This window comes from Gambusia affinis, linkage group LG01 (assembly GCF_019740435.1).
Source record: "Gambusia affinis linkage group LG01, SWU_Gaff_1.0, whole genome shotgun sequence".
Lineage (NCBI taxonomy): Eukaryota > Metazoa > Chordata > Actinopteri > Cyprinodontiformes > Poeciliidae > Gambusia > Gambusia affinis.
The window spans coordinates 15,223,438-15,251,257 of record NC_057868.1 but is presented as its reverse complement, the minus strand read 5'-3'; the positions used below and the strand labels follow the sequence as shown (position 1 = coordinate 15,251,257).

Genomic DNA, 27,820 nt, shown 5'->3' with positions numbered 1-27,820 from the left:
TCAACAGTCTGATTAGACAGCAGCGGAGGTCATATTTAATAATTAGCATAAAAAATAATTCAAATTAAGACAATGTTAATAAAAAAAAATAATCCAGGTAAGAGATACACCATTTAGCTTCCCATGAAAACAAGGAGCTGAATTTACACACAACACCTGCGTACAGCAATCTTTTATTTTCAGCATAAAGATTTCTATGTATCAAAACTAAAGACGTTACAATGTCATCAACCAAGCAACATATTAGTTAACCCAGTTCACTGAAATGGGTAACAAAAACAGGGAACGTCTTTAACAGTGAGGAGGCTGCTTCTTTAAATAAGCAATAATCTTTCTGGCCAGTAATGAACTACAGGGTGGGCCATACGTTTCCATACATAGGAGAATGTAACATGTATATTTCTTTTATATTTCAGATACCCAAGAATATGTGTTTGACAAAATAGCGAAGATTTGAAATTATACTGATGGCTGGATCGGGACGAAAACAGAAAACATGGAACGAGCTTCACATACGACACTGTGGTGAAATTTATTTGCAAGTTTCAGAAAACTGGAAATGTTGCAGATGAACCATGAAGTGGTCCAAAACGTGCAGCGATTACACAGAGTCCCACAAAATATAATATAAAATGTTGATCTTTTCTGGAAACTTATGGCCCACATTTTCACTGTTCATTTTGTGTCAAACATGAGCCAATCTTTGGACTAGGACTAAAAATGTCGATATTCCACTAAGAAAAGCCCAGAGGTCTAATCCCAGAACCTTCCTGTAACCGTGTTCCATGTTACTTTTGATGTGCATTATTTAGGTTACACCACGGTCAAATGGAGCAAGTCATGATCATGTCACTTACGTTAATCCGGATGCCTACATCTAAAAGCTGCTTTTGCTTTTTTGGGATCAGTAGAAGCAAATAAAAGGTTTATTACAGCATATTTGGTAGGTTTGTATGAAATCCGGGGCAACACCTCTCAATGTCCAGTGAGCGCTGAACCCTCACTAACCATGTACAAACTGTGCAGGACGTTCTCCCGTCTCTCCCATCTTCAAAGCGTTCAACAGGGTGATTAAAAGGTACGCTGTAGGAAGAAGAGAAGGAAAAGAAAAAGAGTAGCATGCAAATTGTGGAAGAAATGGGAGAGAAAAAAAGAGAGTCAAGGTCAAAGAAAATCAAAGTAATGAATGTGTAGATTTAGCCTGAATGATGGAGGGAGGAACCAGACTCTGAGTCTGTAGTTTCATGTTGTGACACATTAATTATAATTTCAAATTCTGGTGCATTGATGAGTCTTCAGATGAACAGATGGGACTGCTGGGGATGCTGAGAAGTATTTTTGACTTTTTTAAGGCAGACTGGGACATTCTAGTTTGTAGCCTTCCTTTATAATGAAAAGCGACTCTCAGTGAGGAGTAGGCTCCCGTTGTTCACTTCAAAGAGCCAGCTCTTAAAGCTGGAACGTTGGTGACCAACCCATCACTAGTCTGCTGAGCTTTTTATACAAACTACCTCAGAGCAATGCTCCTTAGAGCAATGTTGAAGGCCGAGGCAGAGCGTATTCAAATATATTTCACTGTGATGAAGTCGGCGTGTTGGAAAGAGCTTCGTGAAGAAACAGACGTCAATTTCAAGGGGTGAAATTAGGAAGTTCATTTTAAAGCATTTCCATAAAAACGGAAGGTAACAGTTTTTGGTTGTGCTGTGAAGTGGCACCATGAGCCTGGAAAATACAAAAAAAATCCCCCATTAAAAAGATTTTTCAGCATTCACCTCTGTTATGGAATGCTTTTTCAAAAGGTGTCGGAGTAATTAATATGTAGAAGTCAGACTAGTTTCATAAACTCGCAGTGCAGAGGCTTCTCTGAGACCCTGCCTGGTGTTCAACCTGTGAGCAGCTGGCTGAGAGGACGACCTGACCTTTGACTCTAAGGAGCGTAGCTGACATTTCAGCAGACGTATGCTTTTTCTTTGAGAGAGAAAGATCCGTATGCCATATCCTTTATTCATCAGCGTTATCAGCTGCACCAACATTTTTTTAATCTTCAAATCTCAACTTAATTTGATAACATATCTATTCACTCAGAGTTTTATTCACCTCATCCACGTTCTCACATCACTATTCGCGCACGTCAGTGAGGGTCTGTTCTGTTTGGATGTGCTGCTGCTCGGTGGGACGGGATGGGGGAACCTGGAGGTTTGGGAAGGAAATCGTGGGGATTTGCAGCTCAATCTGCTTCGGTAGGCACTTCCCCTGCCTGCCTGCCTCGCTGTGTGACTGAAGGCTGTGGATGTGCCGCCTCACTGCAGCTGACAGGAGCCGCCTGCCATAAAATCAATACAAACTCCTTTCTCTCCACTTTCGCGCGTCTCTGCTGGCGGCTTCTCCTGCCGACACTAAATCAATGAGTCCTGAAGCTGATTAGCAGGTTCAAGCGGAGGTCATTTCACAGAGTCAGTTTTATTAAAAAAACAAAACAACAACAACAACAAAAAACAATTACCCTAAACGTATTTACTGTAACGACTCACTAGAGGCAGAGGAATGCTGCTGTCGAGCTTTCAATGAGCTTTCTGACTACAAATAAAAACAGAAACGGAAAGACAACTATTTATCTGTATTTTAATGTTTGGTTGTTTTTTTTGTCCACATTTGGAGACACACTGTAAAAAGAAACAAAAAAAAAAAATATTTTAAATTGTAAAATACCAACAGTTAAAGACTGTGACATCCAAAGCATCATATCTGGGTTTGCTTGAACGGGACATGTTAGTAGAAGAAACCTTTTCTGAATGGAATCCTTGTACTGTGTTAAAATACGTAACGGAAAAACTTTTGTTTTTACTTTTGCATCATAACAACAAAATGCAAAAATCTGCTTGATGGTTGTTAGTTCTGTTGCCCCGTAGCAACAAAGTCCTGGACTTGACTTCCAGCCAGAGTTCCTGCCGCACTGAGTTTGCATGTTTTGCCTGTGAATGCATGGATTCCCTCCAGGACCTCCAGCCTCCTCCTGCAGTCTAAACGTGGCTCTGGTAGAATATTTGGTCTCTCAAAATTCCCCTCAGGGTTAAATGTGTGCATCGATGAATACACCAGGATGCCTGTTCAAAGACAGGATTTGACACACTTTGGATGAAATAAGAATTGAATCTAAAGTGACTTTGCTTGTGGCTTTTTTAGAGCCATAAAAATATGTCTAATCTGGCCTATTTATACACATAAAAAAAAATCATGACATGCATAACTTATTATAACAAAGAATGGTTACTAGAGTGTTCAGAAATATTTTAGAAACATAAAAATTCAATTCCACATCCTGCAGATGTCATTGTCTCAATGTGCCGAATGACCTTTGACCTCATTTGATTATTTCATCAATTAGGCCAAATCAGGTGAAAATGTTAGTATGAACAAATCTGCCTCTGAGAGGACATTGGCCCTGTTCCACCAGACCTGGTCCTGAACAAGGAGTAGAGCCCTGAAAATATGTAAAGACGTGATCATGTTGAATTAATAGGTACAATCATCTTATTGGGCAAGCATTCATTTGATTTAGTATTTAGTTAGAACAACTCATTTTGTTTATGGCTAAGTACGTGCTCAAACTACATTATTTTCTTTTATTTTATAGATTCCTGTCTTGACAATACCCTTTTAAGAACGACACAATGCATGAGGGGAGTTGAAAGTTCATGACCTGTGATTATATACGGAAGGAGAGAAAACTACACATGCTGTATGCTCGAACCAGGGATTTTGTGTGACAAAGTTGTACAAAAGCGAAAATATCTATTTTCAGGTTTTTTGTTTAGTTCTTTTCAAGCATGCAACGCTTTGGTGCATGTCGTGAACTCCAAAAGGACTAAGTAGAATTTTGTGTGCTTTGGAGATGAGCTCATCTATTTCTGCTGAGTACTGGAAATGTTTAGGAATTATTTATAAACCCCGCAATACTGACGGAAAGAAATTAAAAGGAGTTCAGAATAGATTTCATACTAAAGTTCTCATTGTGCTACATTGAATCCATCAACAGTTATGATTTCTAAATTATATCATCACCCCATGTGGCAGAGTCCTTTTATATGTTACAAAATGTCAAGGAAAAAAACCCTTCAGGATGTGAAAAGGAAGCTAGGGGGGTGTGAGATTTCCCTTCCAGTTCTTTGCTTAGTTAAAGGTAAAGCAATCCTACAGCGCCCCCAAGTGGTCTTCCATTGCCATTTCAAATGTTAATGGGCATCTGCAAGATTACCATTTGGCTGTCGGGCATGAAAGCAGGAAAACCTTCTCCTATTGTCCACAGTCCTTTTCATTTACCTCCACAGTCTAACACAAACAGCTCTTCTTCTTATGGGGCTCAGGGTTTGGGCCTCGGTTCTTACGCTGCATTAAATATGAGACCACATACACATGCAATCAAACACATTCAGGAATTTTCAGATAAACTCTGCTGGGCTGTGGTTATTACATCTTGTATTGACTTGTACCATGTAATTTTCAGTGATATATATATATATGTGTGTGTGTGTGTGTGTGGGTGCGTGTGTGTGTTTCTATAGTTTCTCAGTTCTGTTTTTGTTACCCTCTTTCTGCAGGTGTAGAAGCAGACTACACACTGCAGAAACCGCTGGAGACAGGGTGTTGTTTTGTATATTCTTCTTTCTCTCCTCCAGTCATATCTCCATTTCCTTTTAACCTTTTTCTCTCCTATCCTTTTTTTTCCCTCCAGGGGGTCTTTTTGTGGGCTCTAGTGTCCCTTATATGAAAGTAGGATGACAGGAAAGGGGGAAGAAGAGGGGGGAAGACATGCAGCAAATATCGCCGGGTCCGGGAATCGAACCCGCAATGGCCGCGTCGAGGACTCAAGGCCTCCAAACGTGGGGTCGCGCTATCCCCTACACCACCACAGCACGCCCCTCTCCTATCTTTTTCATCCCCTACTCTATTACATTTGAACCCAAAGCAATTTCTAAAGAAATGTTAGATTATACCAAGCGGAGCGTTAAGTCGTAACATTCCACTCATACAAGTAAATCTGTTGGGTTTTAGCTTGGCACTCAGACAACAACAATGCGGGACAGGACATGTTAAAAACATAATACTAATAAAATAAAACCCAATGGAGGAAGGTCATACAAATGCAAGTTACTATTACATTAAAGTGGCTTAAATAGCTTTTTCATATGTGTTTTATTTCCTGAAATACCAAAAGCTGAAACGTTTAAATAAATAAAAAAAGGGTAACAGTCCAATATATTCTGCAAGGAATTAGCATGTTTTTTTTGTTCATGTAAAGTTTCACTAGCTTCCTCTCACCACTGTCCATAAACATTTATCTTAAGTTAGTGAGTTTCTGAGGTCTCTCTTTAGAAGTGTGCGTCCAATCCACCTCCTGTCTAATGGCTGCTGGAGATGGGCAGCATCTGAACACGCTGCCTGGATGAGCACTTATAGACGATACTATATTCCTCAATGTTACTCTAATTCTTTGTGTTGGTCTTCAGCATTTTGATTCCCACCAACTCTTTCATTCTGTGTGCCACCGAGTCTCTTGAGCTGGTTTATGTATCCATCCATCCATCCATTTTGTTACACCCTTGTCCCTGGTGGGGTCGGGAAGGGTGCTGGTGCATATCTCCAGATATTTCGGGCGACCATCACAGGGCAACCATACACTCACACATCCATACCTACGGAGAATTTAGAGAAACCAATTAACCTAACAGTCATGTTTTTGGACTGCAGGAAGAATCTGGAGTACTCTTCTACCCAGAGAGAAACCAGCAGAAAGATCCCGCGCCGGGAATCAAAGCCAGGACCTGTTGCATGCTCAAACTTTGAGTTTGAGTAATTCTTATTTCTGTCTCAAATTCGAATGCGTGTAGTTCATGTGAATCAGGAATGGTTTTCCATGGTGTAGTGAGGAATAACGCTGCACACTTTAAAGGAGGAAGGAAACTGGAATGTTGGAAAGTTTATTTGAACAGTCCGAGGGAAAACAACAGTGTTAATATGAAACACTGAGCTGTGGTGTGTTAGGAGAGAAGAACTGAAGTGTAAACAAAAAAAAAAAACTAACCCAGAGAACTTAGTACTTAGAGCAACTGTCATCCTGAGGTTGCCTCATTTCAATGATCTCAGGGTGTTCTACAAAAATACAAAAAGCACTAAGTAAAAACATACATGAGTGTTAGTACAGAGGAACAGGAAGCTAACAGGAACAGTCAGCTTCTTCCTGTCTGTAACGCTTTTATTACAGCTAGGGTGAACATTTGCTTCATGCTTTGCTCTTATCGGAGCTCTCCTGCTCTGCTCCCTCTCCTCCGCTCCTGAAACGCCGGTGAAGCTCAGATGACAGCACCGAGCAGCAGGATTTCTGGGAAACAGCAGAGGAGCCGTGAAGAACAGCAACGCCACATGACCCGACTCCGCCGCATGAGTCTCTCTGCCTACCTTGCCGTCTTTAGCTCGGCTGCGGGCCCTGGACAGGAGCTCCAGAAGGGCCAGCAGCAGCCCCACGCCCAGGCCCAGTCCAAGCAGCAGGAAGAGGCAGCGCAGGTCGTAGGGCTTCAGCGCGTCCGATGCGTGTGTCTCATCAGAGCCCATGCAGCTGCTGGCCCACCACTTCTCCCGCAGGTGCGTTAGCTCCCCCGACTCACTAAGCTGGAGGATGGCGATGGTCAAGTTCTTCACCAGCGGAGAACCTGGTGGGGTAAGACGTGGGGAGGAATGAGAAAATGAGAGGAGCTGGCGCCTGTCTCCAGAGGTCACTGGGTGAAAGCCAGTCCATCCCGAAACAGCTGCTTCCAATTAGATTCGGTTTTTCAATTCAGAAGAATTAAAACATTATGAAGGGTTGTCTGCAAAGATAAACTGGAGACGCTGAGAATGTGGTGTGAAGTAGCCAAAGTGACTTGCCGTGTAAAAGTTGCTGCATGTTTTGTGAATGCCACTGGATCCATTGGATCCACTGGACTGGTCTGAAAAACAAACTGTAACCCCTGCAGCACGGCTCCCAACTGGAACCGAAGCTTTCATGATTGTGGAGAAGATTATTTAATTAGGAATTGATCTGATTAATCTAAAAATTTGAGTTTTAAAAGTATTTCAGAGATATTTCATATATATATATTTTATATTTTTTTTAAGTTACTCTCATTTCATTTGGGTAAGATTATTTCACACTCAAACCTGTTGTAATTTTTACCATAACAAGTTATGGTATAATAGAGTTTACTTACTCACCTCAGCTCACAACAACAGCCTGCCACATGCATATTAATATCAATGTATCAATACTAATTATGGCTTCATCTGATTCAATGTGCAATGTGATTGAACAGGAATAGGTTTTCTGTTCTTCACCCAGCAGTACAACGTGATGCTGACAGACGCAGACGCCTCACCACGAGGTGCAGCGATGCTGTATGACCTCATGGAGATGACCTCCTGGGCCCGGGTCAGCTTGCAGTACCGAGCCACGGCCAAGTCCAGGGACACAGCTTCCCCGATGAAGGCGAAGCGCCCCTCCTGAGCCAGGCGAACCCCCTCCTGCATGCTGGACACGTAGCTCTTTTTGCGCTCCATGTGCTGGTGGATGCGCCGGTACACGGGGTGGATGGAATTCTGGGGAAATAAAAACGAGTCATTTCATGTGGTCAGCCAGTTAAAGGCGTCGGATCCGCTGGCGGACGCCGGGGGTTCTCTGTGCCTTGAAGAAGAGCATGGTGGAGCCGTTCTCCACTGTCCCGAAGTCGATCACGTCCTGGTTGGCCAGCTCCTCGAAGGTGGTGATGGAGGTGTGCTTGCTCTTGTTGTGCAACACCGAGTTGAAGTTGACAAAGTAGCAGGCGAGCAGCAGCACCGCAAATATCCACCAGATGGCGGCGACGAGCCGCCCAGACAGAGCTTTAGGGTGAGGCCCGGCACCTGAGGGGACGAAAGACGGGATCAGCTCTCCACAATCCGGCTTCCAAAAGCAGGAGAGCTTAGAGTTGACAAAAAATGTTTATGTTTAACATGGGATTGTTGTGTTTTTGTCTAAATCTGCTTGACATTACAGCACCACTGGCTGTAATGCCACACAGGCAGGCAGACAGAGGGGAAGGAAGCGTGAGACTCCCCCTCAAACAAACATGAGAACTATATATCTCGCAGAAAAAAATCCTTGGCCCATCAGAGCAGAGCAGACTGGCTGCCAACACGTTGTTTTATGAAAGAAAACGTCACTTTTAGTTTTGTGGAGAACAGAATAGAAGATCGAGAGACTGGGGTGAGAACCACAGAGAACTGGGAGATAAAAAACAGAACCTTCTGGGTTCTGAAACTGTGCAGTAATAAATTCGAACGACTCACAGGATATGAACAAACAAAGCAAAACTGAGGAGAATTTGAAGATTTTTTTTTTCTCCCCACGAGTCTCTTTGTAAGATCTGATAAAAGTTGTGTTTTACAACCGACTGGTACAAATTTTCTTGCATTCATTTAAAAAAACAATAGTGTTGATAATATCTGTAAGGATATCTGTAAGGCGTGGCTGCTCCTGCGCCTGCTTGATGTCCAGTGTTACCTTGCAGGGTCAGCGCTCCTGTGATGTACCAGAAACTGTGCAGCAGAGTAAAACTGTGCTCGTCTGCTTCTGGGTCGGCCCACTCCATGGGGCTGATTCTGGGAGGGGAAACATGACGGGCGGTGTGGTTAGAGGGGCCCAAATCTAAACCGTTCATATTCACGTAGCTCGGAGAAAACAATTAAATCCCTGCTTTAAATCCATTAAAGTTACAGAGAAATGTTTCTTCTACATTGTTGGAATTTGCATGTGTGATGTTATATTTCGGTTCTACTCAGATAAGCAGAAGACAAGGAATAAATGAACAGACAAACAGACAGAAGGATGAATGGATGGAGGGACGGAGGGGAGCAACCAGATAGCCGAATACTCGCTGATTTGTCTTTTTCTCATTTTATGTTTGTCTTCTGCTTAAGTCTTACATTCTGAAGTGAGATATTTTTAAAAAGTCATTCCCTTGTTTAAGTTTTGTACAGCCGGCACACGCAGACAGGTGTGTCAATTCTACTTGACACACCACAGGCTGGTGTTTGCAAAGGACCCAATCCATGAGGGACATTCATTTTCCTTGGCCCTGACTGGCTGGATCCCCAAGAGAGGAAATTAGGAAGTGTGTAGATGTTACACTCCGACAGTTTCTGTTGTGTGTGTATTAATGCTTATTAATGTTTTCATTAACTCATTATGTGTTTCGAAGTAATATAATAGTAAAACATTCCCACATGTTTGTGAAAAGCTTAGCCTCACCAGAAACACTTTTGTCCATTACAATGCAGAGTATATATAATTTTTATTTTATTTTTCTGAACATTGCATCTTTTGTTTCTTTGTTTTTAGGTTGTGGCCTTTATCGTACAGTTAATAGCCAATAAAAGGATGGATGTGAGAGAAGGGGAAGACGTTATTGAGGCTTATGCACATGCTCAGGACGCTCCACCACCCCGCACCCTGAACATTTTCAAAGCTGAAATCAAAAATAATGTTTGCAGCGTTCTGTTTGGGAGTTGGACTCACCTGCCCACCAAGAACACACAGAGTCCTGTTAGCAGGAAAGCAACGAGAACACCGACCCACATCTCTGTGGAGAACGGGGACAGCAGGCTGAAGGAGTGGTCCTCAGAGTCTGCGCTTTTACGCATGATGAAGCTGAGTCCAGTTTGGATGAAGGGCGTGGTCATGTCCACGAAGCGTTCTCTGACAGCAGTGACGGTCAGCGGGGCCACGGCCAGATCAGCCTCCTGGTACAGATTGCAGCAACAAGGAGAATCACAATTTCAGGACAGGAGGCACGTCATGTCAGCCGAAGTTCCCCAAGTTCTCTCAGTCCACATTCAACCATACGTTTCATACTTTAATGGTAATAATAGTTGATTGTAGCCTGGATTGAGTAGAATTGTCTACTCTGCTCAAGGAGATTCCTCCCACTGAACTGGATTTCTCAGGTTCACAGGTTGCCTTTCATCCTGACCAATCAGCAAACAGAGAGAGGATTTGTAAAAGATTAACGTCAATTTCCAAACTGTTTAAGAATTTTAGGCTTCCTAATTTTAGTTTGCCAAACTAGGGTAGGGTTAGGGTTAGGCTAGGCGCACATTGGAGGAAGTGAACATTGTCGCTCTTCCAAATATTAAGCAGTTAAAATTTGAGCAAGAGGAATGTTTAAAATATTTTATTCCTGGTAAAGATATTGTAATTGTATTCCCCACGCGGTTGTTTCTGGTAACATTGAACCGGCGCATTACATACATCATGAACAATCATTATAGATTGGGTAACATTTAAGATTTCAACACAGTCCCTCCTCCAGCAATCTATTGTTTCTCAATAGTCGAGGTGTCCAGACTCTCAGAACCAAATAAAGCGTAGAACATGGGGCTGATGATTACCAATGGTTGGAGAAGAAACCATTGAGGGACAATGGTGGCTCAGGACATGTGAGTTCAACCTTTAACCAGTGAGTTGCTGGTTTGAACCCCCACCCATCAGTCTGTTGAGCTGAAAAATACTGTGTGTTATGAGAACAGATTACACAACTATTTATCTCCACGGAAATTTCCTTGTCCAAGAATCATTTCAACCTGCTGAACACACAGAAGTGCACAGTATCCCACAGAAGCATTGTCAGTCGGTGCATACACCTTTTATACAATAGATGATGTCAAACCAAGTTACAGGGACCGGTTGAAAAAAAGGAGGGGAGAAACCTCTGGTTTGGACTTAGAATCCCTGCGTTGGAGGACAGGCTAAACCTGGGGGTCGTTGTTCCCATGCAGTGTTGTTTCCCATAAAACACCTGCTGTGTTTTAATCTTTACCCATGTATTCATTCCTCATCGAAACCAAGACTTCCATACTTTCCCATCATTTTGACATCTTTAACTTACCCCTCTGATTACTTCTCCAATCATGCCGTTCCAGTTCCCAGATGAGTCCATGGCTCCATACCTGCCGTCCTTCACCAGGTGGACGTTGTACCTGAAGCCCAGCTTCTTGGACAGCTCTGACATCAGGTCAATGCAGTAGCCCTCCAACTGGGAGCCTCTGCTCATGGCGTACGGCTCATCCTGGGAAAACGGAACAAGTTGTATGCGGTAGATCGCTGTGGGAAAGTAGGTCATAACACGGTACTAAGAGAATGGAATGTGAACGGATGAAATATGAAAATCAAAACAGAGAAATACTTATCTCTGAATAAATGTTAGTTCCATGTAGGGAATAATCTGACTCAAATGGGGATTTATTTTTTTTGGGATGTTCTTTCTAAATAAATATAATACTCTTGATGTCCCGTGACACCAAGGACCTCAAGCCTTTTTATTGTAAGTACTTCATTTATGGAACAAAAGTGTTGCCGTGTCTTTATTTCTATGTCTGAGTTACTCATGCTGTGTTTAAAGCTGCTCATATGGCACATAAGAGGTGCATGAGTCATTTATTCCTGTACACCTTCATACATATTAACATTTGAGGCATCCATTGCAAATGTTAAGGTGCCCAAATCTTAACATTTAACAAAGTAGAACTTTCCAACTCAAAATTACAACCGAAGATGCTTTTCCAGTTGAGTTTTTAAAACTGATCGTCATGTCTTGAAAAGCGCCTCTGACTCTGCATTACACAGCTACGTAATGCTGAAACGACATAGCTTATAGCAATATATTTAACTGTACCTGGGTTAGTTTTTATCACATTCAATGTTTGGTGCTGTACAATCCTGTTGGTGAAGATGTAGTTGGATGCCCCCTAAGCTTTATGTCATGTTCATTTAACTTGTTTATGGCGTTTACACGTTCTAAAATGTGAGGAGTGAATATTGTGCTCAGTCACTATCAGGCTGCAAACACTGCAGACAAAATGTCATGCATAACTTTGAGGTCAGGACTGATGATGAACCTCAGACTTTCCCGACTGGAATTGTAGGATGATCATTTCCTGAATTGCAATTAGACATCCCAAATTCCAGAGGCATTTCCTGTTTAAACACTGGGAAAACAAGGAAAACATATTTTTGTCCAAACTACCACTGTGGTGGGACATTCCCATGGTGTTTATATTCGCATAATAATGTTTGAATAGATGAATCTGGTACAGCTCCACACATCTCTTCATACATGGGCTGATTTCTTTTCATCTTGTCCCACAGTGTGTTTGAGGCGTTGTCTTAAAATACATGCACAGATGTGTCTCCGACTGAGAATTAACCTATAGAAAACTTACAATGCTGTGTGGCTTTCCGGAACCGCTTAAAAACATAGTAATCCCAATGAACGTAAAATCTTTATGTTTGAATTTTGAAATATGACCTCTAGCATAACGTCAAAAATATTTACATGACTAACATAAATTTGCATAATTAATCCAAATTAGGCCGTGATGTCATTGACTTTAGGAGAAGCCACTTTTGTGCCTCCTCCAGGCGTTCATGCTCAATGAAAGGTGGAGAGCAAGGATACCTTTATAGTGGTGATGGATAACTCCTTGGCATCTGGAATGAGAGGGACAAAGGTAACAGGGTGGAGTTGTGATGAAGAAGCATGGTAATGCGGTTGTACATAAACATATGCAGACAATGAAAGGATTTAGAGTTGCCACTTGTTCGGCTGATGGGTAGCAGCTCCTACGGAGCTAATGAAGCAGATCGTCGCTTTGAGCCGCGTCATGTTCTCCTCCAAGCCACAGCGGTAAATTAGCCAAATGGCCCCGCAGAACAATGGCGGTTTTGTTGGAGGTTGTTTTGCAGGAGATTTCAGAAAACAGCTTTATGCTGAGCGGAGGGTTGAGAGGTACAATGAGGGGGTTGACCAGCTCCCCCCCTCCGTGTGGGGATCAGACTGTGGACCCATCCTTCTTGGGCCCCTGTGTAATCAGAGCAGGGGATGGGGGGGCTGCGGGGGGCAAGGCAAACCCAGCCATTTGTTTTTGTCGCTCATGTCACTCCTAGTTGTTTTCATTTAGCCATAACTGACCAATGGCGATACGGCGTGTCCAGCAGGACCTAACATGTGCTGCCAGGGTCGGTCGGAGACGGGAGCGGAGGTGCCAGGGGCGCGGGCCTTTCAGAGCTGCATGCCGTAACAAAGCCGGCCTGGCTGGATCTCACACAGCCCATGACACTCTGTCAGCCTCCTCCGGAGAGGATGGCAGGACGGAAAATCTGCCGAGATGCCTGAGACATCCGGTCGGGTCCAGTCCGGTCCCGTCTGCCGCTGACCCCCTCCACCTAGGGTTAATTGATTCATCGCAGCGTGGCAGCAGCCCCTCCACTGGTGAGAAACAGGACTCTGCCACAGTGGACGCTGCGCCCTCTGTGCTTTGATGGGACTCCAGCAGTCCAGTACAGCCAGTGGAGTAAAGGCTGAGATTGATTTGGGAGCGTGACCCTTCCTCGTGGGTCAGCCAGAGCAGGCTGGCACAGATTCAGGCATCAAGTGTGCAGAAACATGACTGCAGGAGGAAGTGATGATGTCACTGCCTCTGTGAGAAAACTACCAGGCAGAAAACACAAGCTGAAAGACGGGTGTTAAAGGAGAGCTTTACTTAAAGCTTCCATCGTATAGAGTGGCAGGATTGGTACAAGAGAATACAGTTTAAATTAAAGAAATTGATTTAAAGGGATAGATTTTAAAGGAAATTTTCCTTTCATTAAAACTTTTTAAGGTTCTAAAATTCTGCAGTTTGCTTAGATGGCAGCAAATTAGTGGATCACACGGTTATTTATAAAGCACTTCAATGCAGAAATATTTATGAAAATAGAAATAATTTAAAACGGAATCATATGTTGATTATTTTTGAGCCAATCAATAGACATGAAATAATTGTGGCCTATTCCAAGGACAAAATATCTGCTGACCATCCCTTTGAGTTTATTTCAGTGTACGTATAATAAATCACATATTTAGTATAACTAGCAATCTTGAGCAGCACATACACAGGGGTGATTGGCAGTGCCAAGACCCTCCTCCTGGCTCTGATTGGCTGATTCTGACTGAGCGGTGAAATTCTGTTGGTGGCAGTAGGACCACAGGGAGCAGGTGGATTTTTCAAACATGATCTGCCTTATATTATGCTGTCATGACATAGTGAGTTAACCAATATATTTCTATATTTAACAAATACGTAAACAAACAAACAAACAAACAAACAAAAAAAAACCTTCTTCCAAACATTACCTAGTGCAACTTTAGCAGAAACTGTAAATGTGTGTTATGTTTTTTTTAATGGCTAAAACATCATTACTCATCATTCAGTGAATAATGTAGAGGTAGTCAGAGAAGAATTATCTCATCATAATGAGAAGTGCAGTAGAGGTCCATTTTGTTTTTCAGCTAGTTGAGTAAATGTAACTAGTAGTTACTCCTCCTCAGATTTCAAACAGGAGGAGTCTCTCACAGCCTGTTTTCTTTCAGCCATAAACAGAGAAGTTTGGCGTTCTGCCCTGATAAACAGGCGAAGCATCGACACCAACTGGGTTTTCATGATGTTCCCTAACATAGAAAACCCAACCATCCCAACCACTCCAGGTGATAATAATCAACCTCCTCTCCTCCCACTTCAAGACAAACGGGTTTTTTCCCCTCAGATCTGATGGGTGAAGTGGAGTTTTTCTCACCTGCAGTGTGGCTCCACGCAGTCATGGCGCTCACACAAACCAAAGCCAACACCGCTCTCATGTTTCCACAGAGCTGGAAAGAATAGGATAATGACTACGGCTGGGTCTCACAATAATTAATGAAAACCACTTCGGTGGCTAAATGGCCTTGCATGGAGCTACAAAGGAGACCTCTTACCTAATTCCTGCCAGAGATGATGAAAAGTGGGGAGTTCTGTATGAGGAGAAATTCCAGGTCCTGTCCGAGGCGTGTGGGAGGAACTGGGCGCAGCAGAAAGCAGTTTAGGGGTTTATATGGTGGGTCCAAAGAGGGAGGAGATCAGACCCAGGATCACAGGAAGCCGAGTCTGAGAGAGATGAGGAGGTGGTTCCACATGTGCGCAGGCAGACTGTTACCAGTTTGACCAGAATATTTTTGTCTTCAGTCAATTAGTTCAACATCTGTTCACAGTGCTTGGCGTGTTAATCTGTGGCGCACACATTTTGGGATTAGTAGGTTTGAAATGTCAGTCACAACATGCGGACTTTGGAAGGTTACACAACGCAGTCTGAAGTTGTCAGGGTGTGTGTGTGCGTGTGCGTGTGTGTGTGTGTGTAGTGGAGGTGCTGGAAAGTTCAGGAGCCCACCACTCCTGGAGAGGGAGTGTGTTGCAATGGGTCCTGGTGGACCAACAAAACCTGCAGATGGAGGAAGATCCAACAGACTAAATCACCCCCATCCTCATCTCCAAGACTGAACACAGAAAAGCCCCTGAACAAACATTTCAACTGAATGAAAGTCAAGAGGAGAACAGCTTGCTCTAGCTTTCATCTCACTGGCCTAAATTACAATCCAGCCTAAAAAGTTCAGCTTCCTTCCAGTTCTCCAACCCCAGGTCTAACAGTTTGCTGCATTATCTGCAGAAGTCCTTCTTTTTTTTTTGGAAGAGAATCTACCAAATCTGTCCTACAGCTTATGCTTACAAACTGATTTATTTGCTCAGAGCCTCTGAGAACAGGCAGTGGTTTCAGCCTGAGAGCAGAAAGTGCATTCACTCCGAGACAAAAACATTCTGTCAGGGTTGAAGTGCTAGACGGGGCCTTGAGGTTTCAGTTGAGAGGCCAAGTCGTGCCAAATTGTCCAGATAAATACGGCTTTAAGAGGGGCTCGGTGGTTTTCCTGGAATCCTAATGAAGCCGTCTTTTGTGCTTGTGAGCTGGCAGGAGCAGAGTCTGTGGCTCTAAAACAAGCATGTCGTGCTTCACAAAGTCCTACGGATCTGAAGAAGGCCTGGCAGGGTCCGACAGAGCGCTGGAGGTGGCCGTCAGCTTTTCACACCACCAACTGGACAATGGATGAAGCTCTGAGTGACAAACCAGTGTCCTGAGAAAGCAAGGAGGGGCTGAGCCGAGTCTGTCCGGATTTCAAGACTCGGGAGAGAGGAGACGATTTGAAATTCTGTTTATCAGAACTCCAGCTTCAGTTCAAAGGTTGGTTGGACTTCTTTGATGACTCATACAGCGTCCCCAGATTTCTAATGATTTTTTCTTCATTGTTTTTATTATTCATTGTTCTTTTTTTGTGTTTTTGTTTGTTTTCTTTTTTTTTAAAAACCCAATGAACTACAATTATTGGATAACAGGAACATACAGTAGCTTGCAAAAATATCCATACCCCTTTTCCATATTTTCTCCCATTACAATAAATATATTTTATTGAAATTTTATGTGAAAGACCAACACAAAGTGGTATGCAATTATGGAGTAGAAAGACAATTACACATGATTCCAAATATGTGTAGTGTGCAAAAACAACCAATTGCCTTCAGAAGTTGCCTGATGACCGCTAATGACTAATTAGGATACATATTAATACATATTAGGATATGCACTACAGTTTACCAGGCATTTCATTCATCCTCATCAGCCACTTGTATTGAAGTAATTTGAATCATGTAGTAATTACTTATGCCATTCATTTCTATGCCATCTTTCCAGGCATTTAAATGGTCAATTGCTGAATCTTCACATTGGTGTAGTATGTGGAAACCAGTCCTGCCCCAAAGGAAATTTCCCATAGCTCTAAAATCCTTCCAGTGTCTCCCTGTAGCTCAGAGAATAGACTTTAAAATACTGCTACTGAACGGCCCAGAACCAAAATACATTGAAGATCTGCTGCTGTTGTATGAACCTTCCAGACCCCTCAGGTCTTCTGGTTCTGCTCTGTATCACCAGAACCAGAACCAAACGAGGAGAAGCAGCATTCAGCATCTATGCACCACAAATCTGGAACAAACTTCTAGAAAACTGCAAAACAGCTGAAACAGAGTTCCTTTAAATCAGGACTAAAATACTGCCAGTTTAGAGTTGCTTTTGAACCTCAAACATATTTGATGTGTATTGATGATTTTAAAGATGGGCTCCTGACAAAATGTAATGTCTGCTATTGGTTTTCATAACTGTTAACTATACGATGTTTTTGTGAAGTTTGCTTTACTGAAACGGGCTACACAAATAAACTGGATTGATTTATGTGAATCAGGACGTTCCATCCTGTGGTAGGACATTTACAAAAACCGAACATGTTGATTATTCTAAAAAAATAAAATAAAATAAAAATAAAAATCCTCAAATCAATTTATGCAATGTTCTAAAAAGTCTGAACATGGTGAGGAAGACTGACCTTTTCTTGATACACAAGAAATGATTACAAACATGTTTTTTTGTCTCTAAACGATTCGTTGAACTTGTTCTTTTTTGCCCAGTCTCTTTGTTCTGGAACATTCCTTGCTCCTGTGGGGGGTCTGTTCTTCTTTCTCCCCTCCTGCTGCAGAGGCTGGGAGGAGTGACGGCTGCTAAACGAAGACCCAAGCAGAGGACATAATTGGAGCTGCCAACACCAAGGCCAGAGGCTTGTTCATGTCAGTCTGCATCAGCCTCAGTTTAGCTGCTCCGTTAATGAATCCTCCGGCTTTCTGGAACTCGGGCAGCTTCTGACAGATTAGACACAAATGAAGCAAATGAGGTGTGACGCGTTCAGTGTTATCCGAGTTTTATTCATGTCATAATTACACATTGTTTGAACTCAATATTGTCTTCAGAGTTTCTGCTCAAAGAACTTGGACGGCAGGGCAAACGGAACAAACGAGATCATTCCCATCTTCCTTTAGGAGCACGGAGAAACGAAAACAGGGATTCGGACGCGATGCCCTGCTCGCCAACACGAGGTGATCCGAAAAGCGGCTAAAATCTTAAATCTACGTATAAAAACATTGGTAAAATGAAGGAAATCAGTAGTGTGCTTTAAAAGGCATGCGGTCAATGTAAAGGGCCAGGTCGAAGTGGCTCAGTTAAAGAACAGGGTGTCGGCGCCTGGACATGCCACAGACTACAGTCAACAGAATAGGAGCTCAGTCCGGTTACAACAGAACGGCCAGAATTAGTCCCTTAAAAATCCACATTTTTAATCCTGCATTGAAAAACCGGGCCATCTTTTTCAGCAAAGACAAGACTTTCAGCATCAAACGGTACATTATTCTTCATGACATGCTATCATGTTCAAAATATTGCTAATAGATGGATGAGTTGGCAATGCCTCCACATAAACAATCTAATTTATATCTAAAAAGTTCAAGCAAATAATAAAAAAAAAAGTATTAAAATCCTGTTCTCTAGTATCTATTGCTACTGTGAGGTCATGTCTAAAAAATACAGAAACATGAGAGCAGGTCAGATTCAACACAAATATCTGTTAATATATTATATAAAAAACCTTTCACTATAGTCCTTTTTCCAACTTCCACAGGGCAGAGCTTGTTCCTTTAAAAGAAACTGTACCGGGGACGGGGATGGTGAAGAGAACGGGGTTTGTGTGTGTGTGTGTGTGTGTGTGTAGGGGTGGGGGTGGCAGGGCAACCAAAACCTTCTGCAGGGAGACAGTGTGACCGGTGAGTACAGTATTACAGTAACTGCATCCTCAGTGTGTAAGCTTGAACCAGGAAGTGAGCGATGGGAAGGTGAGCAGAGGGGGCGGAGCTCATCCCTGCCTGCAGTTCCTGCAGTGGAAAAGCACCTCATGGTTTCGACAAGTAGTGGTCGTTCGAGATTAACTGAGACGGATCAGATGCTCTGCTGGGTGACACGGTCTGTTTTGAGAAACTGGCAGATATGACATGTAAAAAATAAAAAAGAAAAAGAAAAAAATCGGAGGAAATGGATTCAAATCAAGTTTCTAGCTGCGTCTCCCACCATCAGTTCCAAGTCAGAGCTGCAGCCTGAAGAACAGTTGGGCGCTGTCAGCTGTCATGGGGGGCTGTATGTGGGAGGGGGGCTCCAGCTGACTCAGCAGGTCCAGGCTGCTGCAGGGACTCTGGCCCACAGAGCACGCTCCCTCTGGGTTCCCCCGCTCCTCCATGGGACCAGCTCCACTGCCAGTGCTCTCAGTGCTCCCAGCACAGCTGAAGCTAGCACTCCTGGCCTGGAGCAAACCCTGCAGCCGCTTCCTTTCCTGGGCCTGTTTGGCCCTGTTGGCGATGTAGCGGACCCTGCTCTGGCTCCTGGATGAGGTCCGTCTCACCAGCGCCTCCTCTGCCTCCTGCCCCCCCGCTTCACCGGCTCCGCCCTCCGGGATGAAGTCGCAGGGACTCAGCGGCTCCACGTCGGTCAGCCTGCGCAGCTGCTCCGTCAGGTCGCTCTGCGGCCGGCTCCTCGGACCGCTGCCCTTACGGAGCGCATCTCTGCTGGGCCGTATAATGAAGCTGCGGCTGATGCTGCGGTACTTGCTGTCAAAGTTGCAGGAGATGTCCTCAGAGGTCAGGTCTCCGAGACTCTTTGACATGGACGCAGCTGAGGTTGCAGCACCACTCGGCCTTTTGGGCGACGCCTGCTTGAGTTCTTCCATGTAAAGCCGGCACCAGGTGTGCCTTCTTTGGGTCAGTCTGCCAGGTGACTCATCTGCACCATTCTGGGCTGGCTTCAATGGGCGGGGCTTAAGCTCGTCTTTGGGACAGCTCCTTTGCTGAAGGTTGGGGTTGGACTTGCTCTTGCTGACCCTCACCGCGTCGCAGGGAGCCGGCGCGGTGCGGCGGCAGTCGATCCGGGAGGCGTCGCAGCCTTTACTGGGACTGGGCAGAACACCCAGGCTCCTTCTTGCCAGGTTAGGTAGAGACAGGTCGATCACCGTATCGTTGGAGGAGATGCTGGAGGACGAGGACATGCTGTCTCGGTGGCTGCCAGGCTCCAGTTTGATCCAGAGCCGGTCGTTCATGGTGGCGTCTGTACAGACCTCTGGTACAGCTGACTGGGCCGGCTTGGCTCCCTCCCCCAGAACGTGCCCTTCACTCTTTGCCCGTCTTACTGGGACAGGTTGTGGTGGGGAACTAAAGAGAGCTCTCCTGGCCTGGGGAGGCTGAGCAGCTGGGGGCCCCAGGCTTCCTGAGGGCCGTGTTTCACCCGGGGGCTCTGCTCTTTGATGAGGCTTCCTTTCTCCTGGAGCAAGAGTTTCTGGGGTTTTCCTCTGTTCTGGTATCTTCTCCTCCAAGGCGCCTCTTGTTGCCTGGGCGACTCGGGGGGACAGAGACGGTTCAGTCATCTCTACAGGACTGTTGGAAGGGAAAGAGGTGGAGGCTTTAAAGTCTCTGCTGACTTTAGTGGCACTGTGCGCTGCGTCGTACAGAGGACTGCTGGCTGTAGAGGCTGAAGGAACAGCTAATGGTGGATGCAGCGGTGTAGGAGTGGAGTGATGCGGTGACAGGCTCTGCTCTGGACTGGAGGCAGAGCGGATCAAACAGCTGCTACTGGGATTTCCCCCTTTCAGTGAAGGAATGCGAGGAGGGGAGCTTGATTCCTGCACCATGGAAGAGTCTGAGGAGAGAGCAGCAAAGAAACCTTAGTAACCACATGGAGTGCATCATCCTGTTCAGTTTAATGTTCTCAGCCAGCTTTCATCAGTGTAATGCAGGGGTGGACACTCCTGGTCCTTGAGGGCCAGTATCCTGCAACTCTTAAGAGTCTCCCTGGTTCAACACACCTGAATCCAACAGCTGAATCACCTCCCAAGTGCAGTCAGGTTCTCCAGAGTCCTGTTAATGACCTCATTATTTGACTCAGGTGTGTTGAATTAGAGATGCATCTAAAGGTTGCAGGACACCAGCCCACCCCTGGTGTAATGCTATGGTATGTAATCTTAATAACACAGTTTTATTTACGTGTCTGCATGTGTTTTGATGTGACCAGGAGACGGAACGTCAGCAGAACTATGACAGTACGCCATGTGTTCCCCGTTTCTCACAGTCGGGAGCTGAGATGTAACGCTAAGAGCCGAGGAAATGTAATAGGATGGACCCGCTTCGCGCCCCAGCCTATATGACCCATCACAACACAGCTGGAAAACCTCCTGCAGAGTGACAGCAGTGAGAATGTTGCCAAGTTCCCTCCAAGCATCACAACACGGTCCAGATTCCTACCAGACGAACAAGCAACTAAACTGAAAAAGCAGCAGATTGATTCTACATTTCAGTTCAGAATCAATTCTTAAGGCTGTAATCAGTGGACCAAACAGGTGGTTCTAAAAAAGCTAGCTAGTTTTTAATACACTACATTTTCAAGCTTATTCGGGCATCCAGCTTCACAAACCCTCTAACTTAAACAACATGTGATTCTTAATCCATATGACAGACCATTTGGTCATTCCTACAGAAACGCACCTCTTGGGTCAGACACTGATGTTACACGGATGTCTAAAAGGCCTTGCTCTGAGTTTCTGCACCAATTAATTACAACGTTGTTCAGTCAGGTTGAGGTCAGGACTCTGTGCTGGTCAATCAAGTTTTTTCACACTAAGGATCTCGATTTGAGCTCTGGTGTGTAGAACATACAGTCAATAAGGCAATTCACCAAATAAAACGGAATAATTTCACATAAACTTTGCATCTGGTAATTACAATGAGTTTCTTCTTACGGCTAATGAAAACATGACTATGAACATTAAATCTGACCAATAATAATAATAAATATAAATATACATTAATACAGAAATGTGGATCTAATGAAAAGTATAATAAATACTTGCTTAAAGTTATGCATAAAAAGTACTTTGAATCTAAACCAACAAGCCTCGTCAGAACATATTCCTTCCAGGTGACTCCAGTTGTGTCTCTATAGTGAAGCAATTAGAGTTTCTCTCACTGGAAATCAGGAGTTCACACCCTAATCCTCCCTGAACCGAACTTTATAAGATGCATCCAGGAAAGTGTGGTTCACCTAGCAGCTGCTACAGAAAGATTCCTTTCTGATTTCATGCAAATTACCACTTTGTGGCCGAGTTCCCAGTCTGTTAGAATGAGAGTTTTTAGGTTGTGATTCGAAAGTGAACCATGTCAGTAACTGATCTCTTTTAACTTTAGAAGTGAAGAGCATAGACATGTGTTTGGAACTCCATTTTCAAGACAGCATATCAGTTGTACCACTGATAAGAAACCCATCATTCTGACATTAACATAAACCATTTGACGATTGTTATTAAAACTGGAACTGTGCTGTTGTAATAAATATATTACATCAGTTATTAGTATGTGTGTGTGTATATATATATATATATATATATATATTACATATGATGTAATATATTACACGGTGCATCAGAAGATTGAGTTCTTACTTTATTGCTTTTCCCATTAGAAGCAGAATATATATTTTTTCCAATGTTGCAGCAGTCTGTAGTGTTTCAATTAAAGTGCAAACAGTTCTACATTTACTGTTCTTATGAACACACAAGAAATGATTCACAGGTGAAATAGTGATGAGATGTAAATGGATGATGCCGAGGAGAAAGAAACTATTTGAATTTCTGTATTAGACTGCAATTTTTCTGTTTTTGTGAATAGCAAAGAGAGATTTTAAATATAAAAAATACATAACATGAATGACTTAATTCTATCCTTTAGACAATAAATAAATAAATAAATAAACTTGAGGAACAAGCTCTTCATCTCATTTTTGTTAGACCAGTGAATGTGCAGAGAAAAGCACAGAATGGAAACTTTAATGATTTTGTTTATTACTAAACTGTAGAAATGCAGAAACGGTCACTTTCCAACGGGTTTAACCAGATCACATGGCTAAAGCTAGCACCGCCCTGGATTTAGTCACTATGCTGATTTGAAAGGCTAAAGCTTCCATCAGACATTAATTTTAGCCACAATTCTGAAAATGGACACACGGTGTGTCCATTTTCAGAATCGTGTCACACACCCTTAGATGGTTTGGAGAGTATGGAGGAATTCATTCAGAATGGCTTTGTTCATGGAAATAGTGCTGCAAAAGAAAATAAATTGGTGTAAATGTAAAACCTACAGAAATTCTGATGTTATTAACTTGTTTAAACTGTCTACATGTTGGCACATTTGTGATTATGGTGCTGAAGCTTGCAAGAGAGGAAGAACTCTACACCCCCCGTTTCCATTAAAGACCACCCAGTTACTGAAAAACACCCACTGTGAGCCCACCTCGCCCCTTTAGTACAGAAATCTACGGAGGGTTTGTCCCTTTTTCTCCATCAGTCTTCTGAGTTAGTTTGATTGTCCTCATTCTTTAGGAACCATTCTTCTGTTTTTATTCTTGTTTAAGGCTTTTTTTTAAAACTCCCCCTGAGCCCCCCAAAAAGGAACAAATAAATAAATCCCATCCCCAGGAGCAAAGGGCAGATGGAGAAAAGATGGTTGGTGTCAGAAAGGACAGTGAAGTGAAGGTGTTGCAGTACTGCTAGCATGCATGTAGTGAGTTTACCTGGCTCTGGTCATCCCCTCAATTCTGCACTAGGAACAGAGAAAGCGTGCAAAGAGGAACAGAGAGGAAAACAGGGAATTATCCAAACTGCAACAAGAAGGAGGAAGAGAAGCAGGCAAGCAGCTTGTAGGACAGAACGTAACTCATCAGGACACGTTGCTCTCTAATATCATGAAACAGAAACTGGGTCTGGAATAGGATTACTATAACATACGGTAAACATCTGCCAACATCATATGACTATTATCTACTCCTACTCCAGCGCAGCCAGAACATTTCTAAACGCATTCTGCTTTCCCCAAAAGAGCCATTTGCATTTAAAACATCTCCATCACATGATCTACCAAGAGGCAGAGGGGAAGGGGGGGAGCATCAGGGTGGAACAGCTGGGTCCAACCAGAACAGCAAAACAAGGAAATTTATCATGTGAGCAGGAGGTTTCTCTTGGACGCAGAGGAAACATCAGAAACTCGTGACTCTCAGCTCAGCCCTTCACACAGGAAACCATCCAGGACTCCAGATTATTAGAAACTGTAGAACATGGAGGTACCATGAGGCTCAGGAACGTTACAATTAAATAGGTGGGGTGAAATGAATAGACTTCCAAAATATACAACAGCTGAACCACTGTTATATTAAAACAACAAAAATAAAGCTCTAGTGTGAATGTTTGAGTTACTAGTCCACATTACTGATGCCTTCTCCAACAACCTAGATCATTTCTTCTATTATTGTTCTGGATTTTTATTTTGGGTGTTTTTTCTTTATAGTCTCAAACAATAAGAGTCCATCACGGTAGAGCTGGTAGAGTTCCTTCAAGGCTGGACTACTGTGATTCTGTACTATCAGGAAGTCCATAAAATGCTGCAGAGAGACTTCTGATGAAAATTAAAAAGAGAAATCATATTTATCCTGTTTTACCTTCCTTTCATGGGCTCCCTGTTAAATCCAGAGTCAAATTTGAGATTGTCCCTCTCGCATATAGAGCCCTTAATAATCAGCTCCATCAGCGAGCACTTTGCTCTCTGACTGCAGCTTCCTGCTGGTTCCTAGAATAGGATGCAGATCGTTTAGATCTCAGGCTCCTATCCTGTGGAACCAGCTCCCAGTTTTAGTTCAAGAGGCTAAATTAGGAGCTGCATACTTTAAGTAGACACCTCATTTTATTTAAAATAGGGGGAAAAAAATGTTCCCTTTTGATAAAGCTTTTAGTTAGCTTACAGGTTAGCCTGAGTAATTCTGTAGTTATGCTGCTATAGGCTTAGGCTACTGTAAACTGAGTAGTTTATTTCTCTCTGCTACTTTCTTCTTCTACTACTCTCCAATTTGTATTACTGTAACTTCCTGACTATTGAGCACACCTGACTATAAGTACACTTCCTCTCATCTTGATTTTTCTATGTTAAATTTAACCTACTAACTTTGAAAGTAAAAAAAAAAAATGTACATACATAGGCTGCATCGGTTTCTAAGATACAACTGTCCATGTTGTAACATGAGGTATTTACACTGATTTATTTTTTTAACTTTAAATGAAAGGAGTACGTACTGGAAAAAAAAACAGAAATATACTAGTGTCTACTACACATCTAATGAAAAATACAGTAGTACAGCAGGAAAAGTAATTAATAAACATCTTCATCTTCCTACTGTGCACTAAAACTACTAAAGTCTTCGTCTTTAGCATCAGAACTTCACAGTCAATCTCTTTTTCGTTGTCGCTCTCACTGTCTCTTTCATTAAAGCAAATTCTATCGCAAGCTTGTGCCGTCCTCTTCATCACACAGCAGTCCAGCCTTTCAAAACATGTTGGTAAAAAGCTGCGTATTAGCTGCAGGTGAAAACAGCTTATAGTCCACAAAATGTGGTAGTTGCCACAGTCATTTCAACTGTTGACGTCATGTTTTCTTAGTTGCTTTTCTCTCTTTAGAAGCTACAACCAGTCTGGTGTTCTGCTTGGCTGTGGTACCTTCCAGGAAGGTTTTACTTTTCTTTAAAACAGGAAGTCTTGCAGCCTCTGACGGTTTGCCAGTGAAGTTACTATTACTGACTACTTGTCGAGAGCAGAATGCTCAAGCTGAACACATTTTAAGTGGAGCTGAGAGCAGGCCTGGAACAGCCCACTTCACCCTCTCAGAGAATCTCATCTCGATTTATCTGATCTGAGACTGGATTCAATAAAGGCAGGCCTTGGAGATGCCGTCCCACAGCATCACACCATCTCCACCAAAAACTGCTTGGTATTGACAGAAAGAATTTTTCATATCTGCAAACTCGATTATGTTGCTTAATCCAGATGTGTGTCTTTTTCCAAATGTGTAGATATTTAAGCGAGAAGAAAGCCTTCAATATTACAAAATATATTTTCAAGAGACACTCTTTAAGTGAAAAAAAAAAACCAAAAAAAAACAAAACAATTTTGCTTTATGTGCCAAATTAAAAGAATCTAAGTAAAAAAATCATGCAGTAGAAACGATCACGTCCAGTAAATCAACATACTGCTACAGCTGCTGGCTCTGCTTTTGTTCAGAACTTTAGAGTTCTGAATAAAATCTGAACCATCAAATCACTGGGTTCACAGAGTTGAGAATTAAAGAGCAGCAGAGTTCTCTGCTGGCCGGTGAAACAGATGTCTGAAAGCTAAGCTCTGACAACGACATCAAACTAATCCCAGTTTACAAAAAACTTACCACTGTTCTCATCTGTCGAGCATGTTGGTAATGTTAGGAAGGGGATATTTACAGAAACAAACAAGTTAATTATTAGAAGACTGTTGGAATAAAATATTTGACTCAACGAGAACGGTGGAATGAAGAAAAACAGAGTACTATGACTACAACCACGCTAGACTCATGTTTACCGCCATACTATCAGGGACACAATGGGTGAAAAGGCTTCTCACTACCGAGGACTAAGGTTTGGCCTACATCCACAACCAAACATCAACTCCAAGTCTATAATGGAAGCTCGTCTACAGCTACCACCAGGTTGGCCTCAGGCTCATCTTACCAGCAAAAAACATGGGGGACTTATGGTGCAGCTCTTCCATTTTCTGGGCAAACAGGGCGTTCATCTCTCGCTGCAGGGTCCCTACTGCCCTCTTGCGGCTGTTGAGGACAGAGCGCGGAGGCAGCATGGGAGGCGACTCCAAGCTGCTCAGACTGTCACAGCTGCTGCTGTCGCTGAGCAACAGAGCTTCACTCGCAGTAAGCGCTTTTAATGGAGTGGTTGACGAGCCACAAACAGACCCGTAGTTGGCGGGGGTGGTCTGCTGCCAACATAGGCTGGTCCTACAGTCCGGAGCCATGCAAGGTGCTGGTGTAACAGCGTTAGGGGAGCGCCTGCGTGGAACGCTGCAGGACCGGATGCTCCTGAGATGAGCTTGAGGATGAGGCCGGAAGTGTTGGGGGCCGAGAGTCTGTCTGGCCTTTGATCTGGAGAACGGGGCAGTACATAGGACAGCCTGAGGGGGGCACTGCAACTGGGCTTCCACGCAGGAAGTGGCTTTGGACGGAGGCTGCTGTAAGTCAAGAGGGGCAGCTGCTGTCTTGGTAACTGAATCTTGCTGAACTTGTCTCTTGTCTGGGTCTGAACGAACATTTCTCTCCTGTCTGTCTGCGTCCGTCTTTCCAGACTTGCTTTTTTGTGTTTCCTCAACCTTTCGTTCAGCTTCGGGACTCTCCTTGGAGCCAATCACACAGGTGATGCAGTTGGAGGACATCCCCACCCTACCTGAGCTACTGAGAGCCACTCGAGCAAACACGCCTGGCTTCATGTCCAGTGGCTCATGAAAGCGGAGACGGCTGGCCCGCTTTAAAGGCTCACTCATGGGTCGGCGCTGAGCAAGAGGTGAGCTCTTACCTTGGCTCTCCTCTGGGTGGAGAGCTCCGTTCGTGTCAGGACAGTCCCAGGGGCCCTTGGCTCGGTGGGGGTCCACCGATTCCCCGATGTGATGCTGTGGAGAAGGAGTGAACTGGTAGGATGTGGCCGCAGATGCCTTGTCTCTGTCCTCAAACTCCCGCTCCTCACTTGCCCCCTCCGAGCTGTAATCTTTGGTGTCGATGGCGAGCTCAGGGAAGCCCTTCTTAACTTTGGGCTGGCCTCTGGTGGGGGCGCTGGCGGTGCGGCGCAGGAGGTGGGCACCGAACGGGTGCTTACGGCTGGGGTGCACAACAGCATGGCTGTCCAGGGAAGCCTGCTTTGGGTTTCTGTGAAACAGACCCTTTATACCACCGGCTGCTCTGGCCTGTGGAAGAAACAGGAAGTGGTGTAAAACATTGAATCAAACAGAGGCTGATGTTTCCACATGTGAAGGGACTCACTTGTGTTAGAAAAGAAAAAAAATACACAAGCAATTTTAACACAGTAAGCATGCAT

The 27,820-nt window shown here is 43.7% G+C and overlaps 2 protein-coding genes across 5 annotated transcripts in view; both read right to left on the bottom strand.

Moving 5' to 3' along the window:
• Positions 1 to 5,962: 5,962 nt before the first annotated feature.
• Positions 5,963 to 15,016, bottom strand: si:ch211-251b21.1 (uncharacterized protein LOC571720 homolog). Its single transcript, XM_044097080.1, has 10 exons — positions 14,859 to 15,016; positions 14,681 to 14,753; positions 12,525 to 12,556; positions 10,956 to 11,135; positions 9,587 to 9,810; positions 8,573 to 8,670; positions 7,715 to 7,932; positions 7,410 to 7,629; positions 6,457 to 6,707; positions 5,963 to 6,379 (listed from the first exon to the last, which is right to left on the bottom strand). The coding sequence occupies exons 2-10, from the start codon at positions 14,739 to 14,741 to the stop codon at positions 6,281 to 6,283; spliced, it is 1,383 nt and encodes a 460-aa protein (XP_043953015.1). The 5' UTR covers positions 14,742 to 14,753; positions 14,859 to 15,016; the 3' UTR covers positions 5,963 to 6,280.
• Positions 15,017 to 17,015: 1,999 nt separating this feature from the next.
• The window catches only part of plch2a (phospholipase C, eta 2a), a 142,954-nt gene continuing 132,149 nt past the window's right edge, over positions 17,016 to 27,820 (bottom strand). For 3 of the 4 annotated variants that reach the window (XM_044096794.1, XM_044096966.1, XM_044096886.1), the window contains 2 exons: positions 27,305 to 27,689; positions 17,016 to 20,521 (listed from right to left, as the gene is read on the bottom strand). In XM_044096794.1, the coding sequence (XP_043952729.1) occupies positions 18,921 to 20,521; positions 27,305 to 27,689 (1,986 nt within the window). In that variant the 3' untranslated portion in view covers positions 17,016 to 18,920. The remainder of the gene's footprint in view (positions 20,522 to 27,304; positions 27,690 to 27,820) is intronic. The other variant, XM_044096747.1, reaches the window with a different exon arrangement.

What these genes read in the sequence shown, in the direction of transcription:
- si:ch211-251b21.1 (XM_044097080.1), bottom strand. Translation starts at nt 14,741, where the DNA reads ATGAGAGCGGTGTTGGCTTTGGTTTGTGTGAGCGCCATGACTGCGTGG. An exon ending in TGTGTGTTCTTGGTGGGCAG is followed by an intron (nt 8,671 to 9,586) that starts GTGAGTCCAACT and finishes TTCCCCTCCCAG; the next exon opens with AATCAGCCCCATGGAGTGGG. An exon ending in GCCGAGCTAAAGACGGCAAG is followed by an intron (nt 6,380 to 6,456) that starts GTAGGCAGAGAG and finishes GCTGTTTCCCAG; the next exon opens with AAATCCTGCTGCTCGGTGCT.